Source organism: Thamnophis elegans, chromosome 5, assembly GCF_009769535.1.
Source record: "Thamnophis elegans isolate rThaEle1 chromosome 5, rThaEle1.pri, whole genome shotgun sequence".
Classification (NCBI taxonomy): Eukaryota; Metazoa; Chordata; class Lepidosauria; order Squamata; family Colubridae; genus Thamnophis; species Thamnophis elegans.
In genome coordinates this window covers 68,167,785-68,182,021 of record NC_045545.1, presented here as the reverse complement: position 1 = coordinate 68,182,021, position 14,237 = coordinate 68,167,785, and the positions used below count along the sequence as shown (strand labels likewise).

The window sequence follows — 14,237 nt, the reverse complement described above, 5'->3', positions numbered from 1 at the left end:
GCTTTCATTTCCTCTATTTCATAATTGTTTTCCATCTGGGTAAATCTAGGATTAAAACCCGCTTTTCTCACCAAATAGCATAAAATCTAAGTATAATGACAATGCACAGAAGCATCATTCTCTCTTTCTATTGCCAGATGTTTTGCTTCTGTGTTGGATTCCTGCATCCTTGACTCACATTGCTCTCTCTAGAGAAGAGAATAAAAGCAGCACAATTTGTACAGAGTAGAGCTAGGAAGGATAGAGAAGGGGTGATAGAAAGGACAAGCAAACGGAAAACAAATAAAGCAAAAAGAAAATATTTTAGCTTTGGCTCTAACCGTAACTGGTGGATAGTCGTTAAAAATATTAAAGAAAAAATATTAGAGAAGTGAATGAATCCCTTGGATTCTTAGAAGTGGGCGGGGTGATTGATGAGCCAGCCAATCAGTGAGTGGTGGGCGGGGCAAGCGTGGTGCGGATGGGTGGGGGAAGGGAGCTGGAACTGGTTCTAAACAGCAGGGTAGATTTGTGGAACTTCTTCTATGGAAGAGGTTAGAACTGGTAGGAACCCACCCTTGGATAGATCCCACAAGGAATGTGATGCTTGGAAGAAGACAAAGTTCTTGGCCTCTTTGGAAAACAGATACAAGGCAACCGGTATGGAAGATATAATGAGATACTGAGAGCATTCTTGACTTTGATTTAACAGTTTGGATTTCCCATACGGCAGTAGCAGATGGTCTGAAAAAGTCGGCAGTGGCAAAAGGCACAGAAATCACAGCAGGGACGAGATGGTGGCTTGCAGCTTGCCCAAGTAGCGACACAGTTTGGAGGGGGAGGCGGTTTGGGTCGAGAAGGTTTTTTTTGTTGCCCCATTCTCTGTGGAGAGAAAAACAAAGCAAAACATACAAATAAAGCTTTTGAAAAGTGTTTCAGAAGCTTTTGCTGCCTAAGAGTCTAACTGAGTCTTGCTTCAGTTGCTCTAACTGAAGTAAATCTGTGTGTTTCATTTTGAGCACATTTTAAGCTTCTTTATTGTATTGAGTTTTCATTGTATTATATCCTGCTGCAGATTTAAAGTACAGACAAGTGCTTGAAAAGATGATGGGTGAAGAGCATGTTGGGTTGTTATATGCAAATTTAGCCATTGGTTGTTGGTCAAACCAGGTATCTTCTTCATAGTTCACATAAGAATAAAAATATTGTTTGTTATTTATTTACAATATCCAATCTTAGAATCTTAATGTCTCCAATTGTTTGTGGATTTCCAAGCCCAAATTTGTAACAACCTCAGCAAAGTATAATTCCTGAAACTATTTAAGAAAGTCATGACAGTCCAGAAAAAAATATAAATTGGTAGTTTATTTATCTTTGTAAATATGCTAAGAACAATCACCCACCTTCATAGATTTCTTTTTCTCAGCTTCTTTCCTGCTTAGCTTCAAGGAAGTTTTGGTTAAATCTTTAGGGGAGGAAGAGAAAGAATTCAGACACTTGTACAATCTTGATTTTTAACTGCAACAGGTAGGACAATATAAAAGGCTTGAACAGGACATTTCAATTGTTGTCACCAACCCATGCATTTCGTCTATATAAACGTGACTCTCTCTCTATTCTTTTTGGAATAATAAAGTAGAAATAAAATACTGTTGCTTCTGCTTGAAAGAAATCACAATTACATTTTACTTTCAGATTATGTAAATGGTCTCACATCTAATTGCTGGTCCTGGGATCTTGAAAATGGAATGAAAGAAGGATGAGTATCTGGATAGCCAAATAGGGTACTAAAAAAATTCTCATCTACTGGTTCTGTGTGCATGGCTTGGTGGGCTTGGCTTGGTGGGTGTGGCTTAGTGTGCGTGACAGGGGAAGGATACTCAAAATCTCATTCCCTCCCCACTCCAGGGGAAGGTTACTGCTAAATCCCCATTCCCTCCCAATCAGCTGGAACTCGGGAGGCAGAGAATAGATGGGGTGGAGCTATTCAAAGGTGGTTTTACTGGTTTTCCAAACTACTCAAAATTTCCGCTACCGGTTCTCCAAAACTAGTCAGAACCTGCTGAATACTGCCTCCGGTGTGCACCCCAAAGTGATAAGGACACATGGATTAGCTAGGGAGAGGGAAAGGGGATTTTTTTGGCTTTGCATGATTTCCCAACCTCTCCATTAGGATGTCTGGATTTAGGCGGGTGGACACCTGCTTTAGGTTAGCAGTAATGAAATGTCAGTTGGTCTTACCTGAACTGCATGTCTCGAAGGATGGTGTGGGAGCAGTCACAGCTGGGTATTGTCATGGTTCATCTGCCCGGAGACTGAGGTAAATCTTGAGGCCACACCTCTACTCCTTCTCTGACTCTCCAGATTAACTGATGGTCCAGTCAAGGTGACTCTATAAGGAGGGGAACAGGGTAACCCCCCCCCACTCCCCTCCTGATCCCTGACTGACTGGTAACTATCTGCTCTCAGGCCCACCCTGCGCGGGGCACACTACGGGCAGGAAGTGACTGTTCCCACACCATCCTTTGAGACATGCAGTTCAGGTAAGACCAACTGATAATCTCCGAAGTGAGGCGTGGGAGGAGTCACAGCTGGAACATACCAAAGTTAGGTGCAATGTTCCCTCTAATTTTTTTTCAGTGTGAGCGGAAAAGTATAGTGTTTGAGCGGCACATTTTCATGCCTGAGCACCTGAATTTTTTTCACAGATGTCACCTAAGACAACAACGAAATCAGTATTATTTGAAACTCAAAGTTATGTTTATTCAAGGTACCCGCTTAATTAAAAGTGTTATATAATATCAGTATCACTTAACAACGGTCCTGCTTAGCAACCAAAATGTTGGCTCAGAAACTCTGGCATTGAAGCGTGCAAGTCTTAAAGCTGTCAAGTTACAAGACCCTCGCACCCCTAACCCTTTAGGAAAAAAAACCCAGGGGTCTTCAAACCTGACAGCTTTAAGACTTGTGGACTTCAACTCCCAGAATTCCTCCTCCAGTCATGTTGGCTCAGAAACTCTGGCATTGAAGCATGCAAGTGTTAAAGCTGTCAAGTTACAAGATCCACCAGGTTCGGGTCGTGAAGTAGAGAGAAAAGAGCGCTGTTCCCTTGTTGTCTTCCGGGGGCCCTGGAGGGAGGGAGGGAGGGAGGGAGGGAGGGAGAGAGGGCTCCTAGGGAGAAGTTGCCCACAACCTGGCAACGGTAGTGCTCAAACGTCCTGGTTACCCCGGTTGTGTGAATGCAGCCACCGTGATGCCTTCCTCGCTAATTTTGCTTGCGAGGCTACTGATCGTTTCCATCTTCGCCCCATAGAGCTTTGGGGGAAGATCTGAAGGGGATCGCCACGTGTTTGGGCAGCGACAGGCTCGGACCCCGCTCCCTTTCCGCCAAGGGCCCCAGCAAGACTCAAGAGGGACTCGCGCCCTTTTCCCCTCGTGCTTCTCACCCCCGCAGTCCCCAGCACAAAGGACACGAAGGCGGTGCTCCTGGAGCAAAAGCGGCGCCGGGCAAAACGAGCATTTGCACCTGCAACGGATGGTACCTTCACTCCGCCAATGATAGTGCCCAGTCTTCACCCTCGCCCCGCCCCTTCGACCCCTATCCCGCCCCCTCCGAGCTAAGCGGAAATTCTCCTCCAGCCCACAGATTGCGGTTTGTAAAACTGTAATAGGTTTTTTTCGCACGGTAATAAAAGGCGCAAGGAAGGGTGGAAACTGGGAAGCCACAGCTGTTTATCTTCAGAGCTGGAGGCAGGGAGAAAGACCCAAACATGGACCCTGGCTATCTCTCCTCCCACCTCCCCGCCCCGCAAGAGAGACATCAGCGCCGCCCCGAGGAACAGGAGGGGTTGCGGCCGGCACAAACTACCGTCAGTCGCTCCATGCTCTGCTCATCAAAACAAGTCTGGGGAGGTCCTTTGCGGGCGGCCAGTTCTAGCCGCCTGCAAAGGACTTCCCCACGTTTGCTTTGGTAGAAATCTCTGCGCGGGAGTTAGAAACTTCTGCGCGGGGATTTCTTGCCACGTGCGCGGCCGCGCAGGCGCGCACCTTAGAGGGAACAGTGGTTAGGTGTCCCTGGGAGGGCCCATAGGCCTGAGTCCCCCCGAATGTCTAACACTCTCTGGAGAATTCTCCTCCCAAAGGACGCTTCCACAGAGGCAAAAGTGTCCAGCCAATAGTGTCTGATGAAGGGAGAGGGCAAAGCCCATGCTGCCACCCTGCATATGTTCCTGATGGGAGCCTGGGTGGCCCAGGCCGCTGAGGTGGCTGTACTTCTGGTGGAGTGTGTGGTGATGCCCTCAGGCAGCGGGAGCCTCCGTGCCTCGTAGGCCTTGGAGATGGCCAGTCTGATCCATCTACTGATGGTGGCTGGGGAGACCTTCGCTCCCCTAGTAGCCAGGTGGAAGGAGATGAAAAGGGCCTCCGACCTCCTAATGGCCGATGTGCGCTTCAGATAAATGCGCAATGCCCTCCTGACATCAAGACGATGCCCTCCACTGGAAGGAGCTGGACAAAAGTTCAGGAGAACAATCTCCTGAGCCCGATGAAAGGAGGAATTAATCTTTGGCATGAAGGCTGGGTTGAGCCTTAGGACAACCCTGTTGCTGTGGAAGGTGCAGAGATCCACCCTAGCCGACAGTGCGTTAATCTCTGACAACCTCCTGGCGGAGGTGATGGCTATGAGGAACGCTACTTTGAGTGTAAGCAGTTGCAGACTCACCTCACTCAGCGGTTCAAAGGGTGCTTCCAGAAGTGCCTGGACCACTGTGGGCAGGTCCCAAGAGGTAAAGCGGTGGATCACCAGGGGCCGGAGGTTGGTTTCTCCTCTGAGGAACCGTTTAATGATGGGAAGTTGGGATAAGGGCTGTGTACCCACTCACCCCAGGACAGTGGCCAGGGCTGAGACCTGCCTTCTGAGGGTGCTAGGGGCCAGACCTTTCTCCAGTCCATCCTGGAGGAAATCCAGTACCTCCGGAACTGTGATGCTGTATGGCTTTGCGCATGAGGGAGTGCTTGGCTAGGTTCTTGGAGGAGGAAAAGGCCCGGAATCTATTCGGGGGTTGTGAGCGAAACTCCAGGTGGAACCCGAACCTGACTGTCTGTAGCACCCATGCATCTGTAGTGATGCCAGCCCAATGATCCGCGAACAAAGTAAGGCGGCCACCAATGGGGTGATTCGATCCTGAATCACTTGTTTCTGCGGAAGGGGCAGCCGCCCCCCCCCCTCGGAAGGGACACTTACTAGACTGTTGGAACCTGTCCCTGTCCCTAGAGAACTGTCTACTCCCTGTCTGGGGAACCTGGGCACAGAGTACCTCGGTTGTTGGAAGTCCTGCTTGGGTGCTCGAAAGTTGGATCTTCTGGGATAGGGTGCCGAACGGTGATCCGATCGCTTTGAGGTGGACGGGAAGATCTTTCACTTGTTCTTGTCCTCGATGAGGATGGGGTCCAGGGATGGACCAAAAGGTTTTCCTCCCATGTACTCTGTGCCTGCCAAATGCCATTTTGCCTGGAACTCCTCCTGCCAGTTACGCAGCCACAACAAACATCTGGATGCCACTGACAAGGATAGAGTCCGCATCCAGTGTGGTGTCCGCTGAGACCTGGGTGGCTGCCATCACGAGGAGTCTAACGTCTGAAGCCAGGATTCTGTCTCGGAGTGCTCCAGCCATAGCAAGGTGGACCTGTTGAAAAAGGAGGCTGCTGCGGCAGCCCTGATTGCCCACAATACCGCCTGGAATGTCCTGCTCATGACTAACTCCGCCTTCCTGTCCTTCAGTTTCAGGCAATTGGAAATGTCTCCTGTCACCACTGGTGAGGAGGGGGCCAGGCTAGCCACCGGGGCGTCCACTGAGGGAACCTGTAAGGCTTGATCAAAGTTAGTATTAAGGTTATAGAATCTGCGATCATTGCTACCCAGAGTGGGAAAGGTGCCAGGCTGAGCCCATTGTGACTTAGCACCTCTAGGAAAAGGTCTGGGGTAGGGATCTCCTCCCTCTCCACCTGGAGTCTGTGGAAAGGACCCTTCTTGGCTCCCATGCTCATGCTAGAGGTAGCAGAGTCATGGCTGGCTACTGGAACATCCAGGTCTGCTGTGGCCTTAGCTATGCGCAGCAGGGAACTAAAGAGAGCAGATGGCTGGGGCCTCAGGAGCTTGGACTTCTTTGTCATCAGAGAAGCCGACCTCCTTAAGCTCCCCCTCCTCTGACCTTGACTCCTCGCTAGCCGTGGAGGGAGAGTCTGATCTGAGATCTCTGGAGGTGGAAGGACCATGTAGGTCTAGATGAGGTGACTTGCGAGCAGCCTTGCTTCTAGATCCCTGAAACTGATGCTGCACGCCTGAGGAGATGCCCTGGGCAGTAGCTCTGGCTAAGACCTCCTGGAAACTCTGGGAGAGCTCTGGATAGGCCGGAGATATCCTGGGGGGATCTGGATCTGCACTGGGATTGGGGCCTTGCGGAGCCAGATGTTGCCTTGGCAAGCTGCTAGAACGGCATCCGAAGGGGTTTCCTCGCGCTCTGGAGGGGTGAATTGGAGATAGAGAGGGATAGGGAACTACACCCTTTGGGAACCATGTGGTGAGGCTGTTAAGCCAGGAGGATCCCTAAGGGGGACGGCCCTGACTGGAGAATGGGATCTGGCCGGGGAAGGTCTGATGGTATTTCTATTTCTCCTGCCTGCTGCCTTACTTCCTTCTTAGCATGTTCCCTCCTCGATGACTTGGAGGTACACTTCCTTGCTGCAGATCTGCCCCTCTCTGTTGGATTGGGCCCCCGGGAGGTCCCCTCTCCCGGGTCTGCAACCCTTGGGGAATTGGTCCTGACCGTCCTGTGCTTCTCGAACTGTCCGCCATTGCGACCTTACTCACGGTTAGCCAATCCAACTCCTCTCTCTCTCTCTCTCCATTGAAACCAGTCAATAGGCTGCCTGCAAAGGCTCGGTACTCCCTCGGCTCTTCGCTCTTCAGCCATGCCGCCGATCCATGGCCCGAGTTAAGACCAGCCCACTGTCAGATGCTGTGGCTCTCCCTGGATTACCGGCGGAGTTTGGGCCCAATCTTCTACTGTGTGCTGGAGGTGGTCAAGGGCGCTTGTGGTCTCTGCGACCAGAGACTGGAGCTGTGCTCCGTGTGTACGCCCTGGCACCTAAGATGGCGACTGCCGACCACGAGGTCCGAACATGTGAGCTGACTCCGACTGAGTCGCTCTCTTCCTTCCTGTGCCTTGAGATCCTCGTGGAGAAGCCTGAAGTTGTAGCTGCATTTGTGCGCGGAGCCTGGGGCTCCCCCCATGCTGCTGGGCCGTGGCTCTGGAGCCTCTCAGCAGTGCTAACTACTTCTGTGCACAGGCTGATTAAGAGCGCATGAGACGAGGTAAGTTTTTACGATCAAGAGAAAGCTAAAATTTAAAGTAAATCACATACCAAGAAGAGCCAGGTATTTAGCTCCTTCTGGGCCGAAGACTGAGATTAATCTGGGGAGTCAGAGGAAGAGTAGGGGTGTGGCCTCAAGATTTACCTCAGTCTCCGGGCAGATGGGCCGTGACAATACCCAGCTGTGACTCCTCCCACGCCCCACTTCAGAGACAAGCGAAATACTGAATATTTATGTAAAAAAATGGACTAAGGTGGGATGAAACTAGTAATTTAATTCAATTTGGCAAAACAAAGGTACTTTTTATTGCAATTAAAAATTAAAGAAAAAAGCCTTAAAAGAATTGTTTTCTTAAAAAAATTAAAAAAATTAAATGGTTGTGTGTATAAATGTTTTTTATAAGTTTAAATTGAAAGAGCGTATTTTACTATCATTGTGTATGCATTGTAATTTTATCTTTAAAGTAAGAAAAGTTAAAAGTTGACTTCATTATGCTATTTTGAAGATCTATGAAAGTAACCCACAGAAGGCAATATATTTCTTTGTTTCTTCACGTTATCTGCATTTACCAGCCTCAACTTAAAAGCTGAAGGCTGAGAAAAAAAGAAGGGATGTGAGGGTTTAATCCCTCTCCACTCTGCAGTCTGCCCCTAAAAACAAACTGTTTTGCTTTTAGGACTAAATATTTATCCTTTCCTCACGGCTGTCTGAATCTCATTTTCATTTATTCTTTTGCAACCCTGGTTTGAGTTGGAACTCCAACTTATTCTTCGGACAAAACTAATGCACAAAAATGAAAAGTAAATACATTTGAACATTTAAATAATTGAATAATTGACATTTAAATAAATTAAATTGAATAAATAAAAATTATGAACATCCAGAAAGCCATGCAACCATTTCTTCCTTTTTGCTTTTGCAGAAAGGGCAATTGGTGATTAGTACCACAGTGCCTTGCTATCTGAAAGCAGGGAGGCAATCTCAAGAACTGCAAAGTAGCTTAAATTGTTATTTAAAGTACAGAATAAAATGTTGTTCTCTTGATAAGTTGGAATGCCTACAGGCAGATTCAGGCCTTTGATATTCTCTTCCATTAGTTTTTCACTGCCTCATTAATAGCTAGAGTTATTCTAAGACAGATAGACAAACATATGGGTCAAAAAAACTCTTTCAATGTCCATGAAGTTTTAATCTCTAACTGAATGCACTATCACCCTGTGCCTCTCCATTAATTTCCCTCAATAAATTCTTAAATAGAAGACTGTCAGATTAGTTGTTCTCAATTATAAAACAGCCTTACTCACATGGCCCATCTGCTCTGATTTTTCCCAGTTTTCAAAAATGACCATGTATGAGTTACAGCCTTAGTTTAACAATTACATTCCACATAACTTTCAAATTTTCACCATTACAGCCAGATGTAATCCAAAGTCAAACCGTATGTAATGTGGAAAACACATCTTATATGTCCCTTCAGTTGATGAAGTATACAAAGTAAGACTTCTTATGACTAAGGAAACACCTTAGCTATGGTGTGAATCAGGTTGATTCCCTCTCTACTAAGCATTTCCAGATGCTTCTAAATTTCATCACATAAACCATTGCTGGCTTTGAATTCACTTGCATGCTATTTGTCTTGAAGGCCATTATATAGTTAAGAAGCTTTGTTGTACCACATTCTCCCTTTCCTTGACTTCACCTGTGACAAAAATGATTAAGGATGTGGTTAGTATAGTTAGGGTAACACAGAAACTAATCCTTCTTTTTCCTTTCAACATTGTTTCCTCCACCTCCTTCATTTTTCACCTCCCCTTCTGAATGCAGTATGATATATTTACCAACCTTATCCTTAAACCAAGAGATGCCATGGGAGAAAGAATCACTGTTGTCTAATGGAGACATCTTTAGAGTGAAACCTGAATTATTATGTAATGGAACAAAGTTAAATTTTGTCATTGTCTAAAGAGGGTGAAAAATCTGGACCAGTAGTAATTCTGAACAAATTGCTAGTTAGGAAGAGCTTTAAAACAAGCAATAAAAAGCAACTGTATTAAGATGTATTATTATTTAAGCTAAATATTGTTTTGAAGCCCCAGATAGCTAGCAAATATAATCCATAGTTTAATGCATTCAGCCCGTGGGCTGGGAGTTGATACCCCTGCTTTAGAAGATTTGATGATTACTAATATCACTAGAATAAACTCTGACCTATTAACTAAGTAATCATGAAAGTCATAATGATTTAATTAACAATATATGAGCAGATGGCTAACAGCAAAAAATGTTCCTATCGTTCCCAGTAAGTCTGTGAAGTACTGTACCTTTATATAAATTGGCCTTGATGTTTCAGTTGGCTCATCTGCTGAACTTTGTATGGGTTCAATTAAAATAGACTAGTAATATTTCTTTTTGTTTCTTTTTAAAGATGAAAAGATTCATGAGTGTGACTGTGAAGTTGAGGTTTGCAAATATAGGTAAGATCTAAATTGCTCAGTATCTAATCTGGAATATAAATTTTTGATTTCAGACATTCACTTTGATTTTCTATTTCTCCCAGAACAAAATAAAATAACAATGTAATGACTATGGTAAATTGGAATTAAATTATATCATCTTTTACACTTGTAAATTTAAATTAGTACTTTCTGTTCTGCTTATTTAATGTAAGAAGAGCGAGCCCTTATCTTGTTCCTCGTTTTTAGCAACTTTAAATGTATTTCACTTAACCATTTAGTTTTCACAAAAATTCAAGATTTTGAAATATTTCAGCAATGTTATGGGATTATGTTATCTGGTTTATTTCTTTTTAGAATTTTTCCATAAATGTTCTATTTTATTCTGTTGTTTTATTGTATGCTACCTAGGGTCAGACTGCACCTAAATTTAATAAAGTAAATACAATTTTTGGGGGGCTCTGGCCAGCCCCTTGCCCCCTAGTTGCCACTTTAATCGTATTTGCCATATTATATTATGGTGAGAGAGAACAGTGTCCATATGTAACTGGTTAAATTTTTTATCTGTTTATGTGATATATAGTTTAATTGCAATGTTTGCATGCTGATTTTTTATTCAAAAGCAAACACAGAGCATTTATCCTGGCACCTGTCCTCTAGAATGATATTCTTCCAGAGATCTGAATTGCTGCCAATTTGGTGATATTCCTGAAATCTTTAAATCTTATCTCTTCTCCCAGGCCTTGTGATTTACATTTGTGGAGCCCTTGTTTTATTTATTTTTAAATGTAAACCAGTCAGACTTGTTCTAGAGACAATAATACTAACAACAACAACAAAAACTGGGAACATAAAGTGGAAAAAGTTATCGAAAATGAGAAGGTGAAGATCTTGTGGGACTTTTGAATACAGACAGATCGTCATTTGGAACACAATACGCCATATATCACAGCTGTCGAAAAATGAAGCATATAATTTATTGCTATTGCTGTACCAGTAGATGCCAGAGTCGAAGAAAAAACTGGAAAAAAATCACAAAATATCCTGACCTGGCCATCAAAACTACGCAATTATGAATGAAACATGTAACAGTGATACCCATTGTCATTGGGATTCTTGGTACCATGTCCAAAATTTTATAAAATACATCAAGGAATTGAAGCTTCCTGCAATAACACTAGCAGAACGGCAAAAACCTGTGCTACTGAGAACATCATATATTTTAAGAAGATACTTCTTTGATACCTAGGATGCTGGCAGCAACACGTATTAACATTAGTACAAGTCAATGGTATTTGTGACACATCTTTAAATGTTCAGTTGACTGAGTTTCATGTTTAATAAATAAAAGAAATAATAATAATAATACCACCACTACCAATAGTAATAGCTGCTTTGGGTGCAATCCCAAAACACCAAGAGCTTCAGTTGAATACCGCTAACACCATCAAACAACAATAGCTGTCTATCTAAGGTCCTTGGGTGGGATTTGATGGATGGATAAAATATGTCAAATCTGGTCTAAACATCTGGCTGACCATAATCACATAGCTGGCCACACATGGATACAGGTATATAGAAATCATACTTTACCATTCAAACATGATTAGAATGATTTTGTGCCATGAAGGTGGTGTCAACTCCTACAAACTATATGATAGATTTTCTTCAGGATTATTAAACTAGATTAAATGATTACATTCTATCATAACATCTATTGAGAAATTGTACCTGGGGATTTTGAAGACTTAGTAATTTTGTCACTTAGAGAGACAAGTGTGGAGGTTTTCAAAAAGGAAGTTTTTGAGCAATAGCTGAAAACCCTCTTATCCCTCTTATCCCTTATTTGTTCTATCTACAAATAGAAAGTAAAATAAAAACATAGATGTGCTGTCAGTATTATTGAAACATCCTCACCATTTAAATACTATTTTGATGACTATTCCATTTTATTCACAATTCCATCTGTTAGAAGAAAAATATAGGTATATGAGAATGTTGCTTCACAGATTTCATTTCACAATGTAGTACTGAAAAGAAAGAGAGGAGATAGGAGGAAAGGCAAGGAATCTGTCTTCATTCATGGCCTTAAGATTCAAAATAGGATTCATTTTTACCAACCTACTATAGAGATGGGAGGGAGATCTGGCATCTTGATTTTGTTGTTATTTATTGCATTGCTGTCCGAGTTCTGCTTTTCCTCAAATATCATGTAACAATAGCTGGTTGTAAGCAAAATGCAGCAAAGAAGGAAGCTCAGGAGAAAGTTCTTATATTCCATTCTGGAAGGCAAAAAAGAAAATATGTTTTTGCTAAGGTCTCAGATACTTAAAGAAAAAAAATGGTAGGTCATATATCAAAAGTATAGCCAATTTTTTTAGCGTCTGTGTTTCTTTGTCCTCCTTCCTCACTTATCATTCCTTTGCTATAATGGACCATTGCAGTTTTAGTCTGTTACAACAAAATAAAAAAGTGTAGAAAGACATATTCACCATTGATTAAAATGAGATGAGAACATATTTGATCAACAGAATTAAATAATTATTGCATAAAGAAGTGATTTTAAATCCCTTTTCATCCTTTCTTGAATATCTCAATGTGCTGAGTGTATAGGTTTCCTTCCAAGAAGCAGTTCTGAATAATTCAATAAATACCTCCATGAACGCTGAAACTCAAAAAACAATATAAGCACTATTTACAATGTCATGTTAGATTATAATTATGAAATTATCTGCAATAAAATTTTAATTAAATAATTATGCAAAACACTTAAAGTCAGGAACAAAACTAAAACCTCTAGTTTATGTCTGAGAGATAACTTTTTGCAAAAACTCATATATCCATTGATTTAAAAGTTTGGTTTGGTAAAATATATATGGGTCAAATACAGAAATTCACAATTGCGTATAGTTTATATATGTTTATTTACTTATATTTTTATTATATTATGTATTTATTAGATTTATTTGCTGCTCATCTGGCCCTCAGGCAGCTCTGGGTGGCTTACAAAATTAAAAGCTATAAAACCATAAAACATAAATATTTCTAAAAACAATAACAGAATTTAGCAAAAAAGCAAAATTACAGTTAAAATGAAATAGGGGAGAGCAGGGGGAGAGGTTTCACATTTGGGGCAAGGTTAAATATATTTACATAGCAATTACATTTTAGGCATGTGACATTAGAGCCATTTCAAATTGCACAATTATTTTCTTAATTTAAAAACCTTGCAGAATGAAACATATCATCAGAAAATAATCTGTTCAATAGATAATGTCCCTTTTTTATTCTTGCAATTTTCCTTTATTGTTCTCAGACCTTCAAAATACTTTCAACTCTCTGGTAAAAGTTTTAAAATATAGGCACTCACATATAAATACATAAAATAGACAAAATGTGTTTGTTAGTCGACAATTAAGATAATGTATTGAGTGTCTAGAAATTGTAGTACATACTTACTATATATCCAAACCTTTATTTCCTTCTTTGTGTAATAATATTCAGTTAAAAAAGAAGGGAGGATAAAATTATTTGTGATAAAAATAAACAAAATGTTACCTTGGTCTATTAGTAGGTAAATTTGACAATATTTGCAGACTATTTTGAAATGTTAATATTTTCTCTTCTTTTAGCATCGAAATAGCTCCTATCAAACACTACCTCTACTGATGCACACAATTCATTTTGTCTATGTAAATATCAAAACATCAGTATAATAATTCTAGATTCTTTAAAGAATAGAAATTCTAGAATAAAATTTAAATATTTAACATCCATAGAATTAAAGATGCACGGAATTGAGTATCAGAAAAAGAAAAAGGAGCTTTTATCCATAGAACAAAATTGAGTAACAAGGCTAAAACCAACCAATTAGAAAAGAAATAAAATTTTCAACTTTATTGATACAAAAACCAAAACACAAATCATGTATGGTGTGTTTGGATTTCATTTCTTTCAGGAAAACAATTACTCTTATCTCCAATTGACATTTAAAAAATACTACATATATGCAATCTTTTATTTTTCAAAAATAGTTTTTATTAAACATTTTTACCTTTAAAAATAGGAAAAAAACACACAAGAAAAACAAAAAACAAAACATACATAACAATATAAAATAATTGTACAGCGTTCTGTATCGGCATTCATGTTTAGCCTTTATAGTTCTCTATTCTGCATTGCCTTCCAGTTGATTTTACCTTGTCTAATAATATAATAACAGTAGTACTAACATTTGTAATAATATTAATTGTTCTTATCACCATATATATGGTGATATTGTACATATATGCAATCTTTATTGCAGAAAATACAACCAAATGGCAAAAAACAACAAAAAAGAAATTAAAAATGCAGAATTTCTGAAGATATATTATATGTATTCATTTACCTTAATCCATATTTACATAATAATAATAATAATAATAATATAT

At 41.4% G+C, this 14,237-nt stretch overlaps 1 protein-coding gene across 1 annotated transcript; it reads right to left on the bottom strand.

Moving 5' to 3' along the window:
* Window positions 1-684: 684 nt before the first annotated feature.
* ASIP (agouti signaling protein) lies at window positions 685-12,091 on the bottom strand. The gene is made up of 3 exons (XM_032218950.1): window positions 11,926-12,091; window positions 1,383-1,444; window positions 685-861 (listed from the first exon to the last, which is right to left on the bottom strand). The coding sequence occupies exons 1-3, from the start codon at window positions 12,083-12,085 to the stop codon at window positions 685-687; spliced, it is 399 nt and encodes a 132-aa protein (XP_032074841.1). The 5' UTR covers window positions 12,086-12,091.
* Window positions 12,092-14,237: the final 2,146 nt, after the last annotated feature.

What these genes read in the sequence shown, in the direction of transcription:
- ASIP (XM_032218950.1), bottom strand. Translation starts at nt 12,085, where the DNA reads ATGGAATATAAGAACTTTCTCCTGAGCTTCCTTCTTTGCTGCATTTTG. An exon ending in CCCTCCCATCTCTATAGTAG is followed by an intron (nt 1,445 to 11,925) that starts GTTGGTAAAAAT and finishes CCTCCCCTAAAG; the next exon opens with ATTTAACCAAAACTTCCTTG. An exon ending in AGAAAAAGAAATCTATGAAG is followed by an intron (nt 862 to 1,382) that starts GTGGGTGATTGT and finishes TTCTCTCCACAG; the next exon opens with AGAATGGGGCAACAAAAAAA.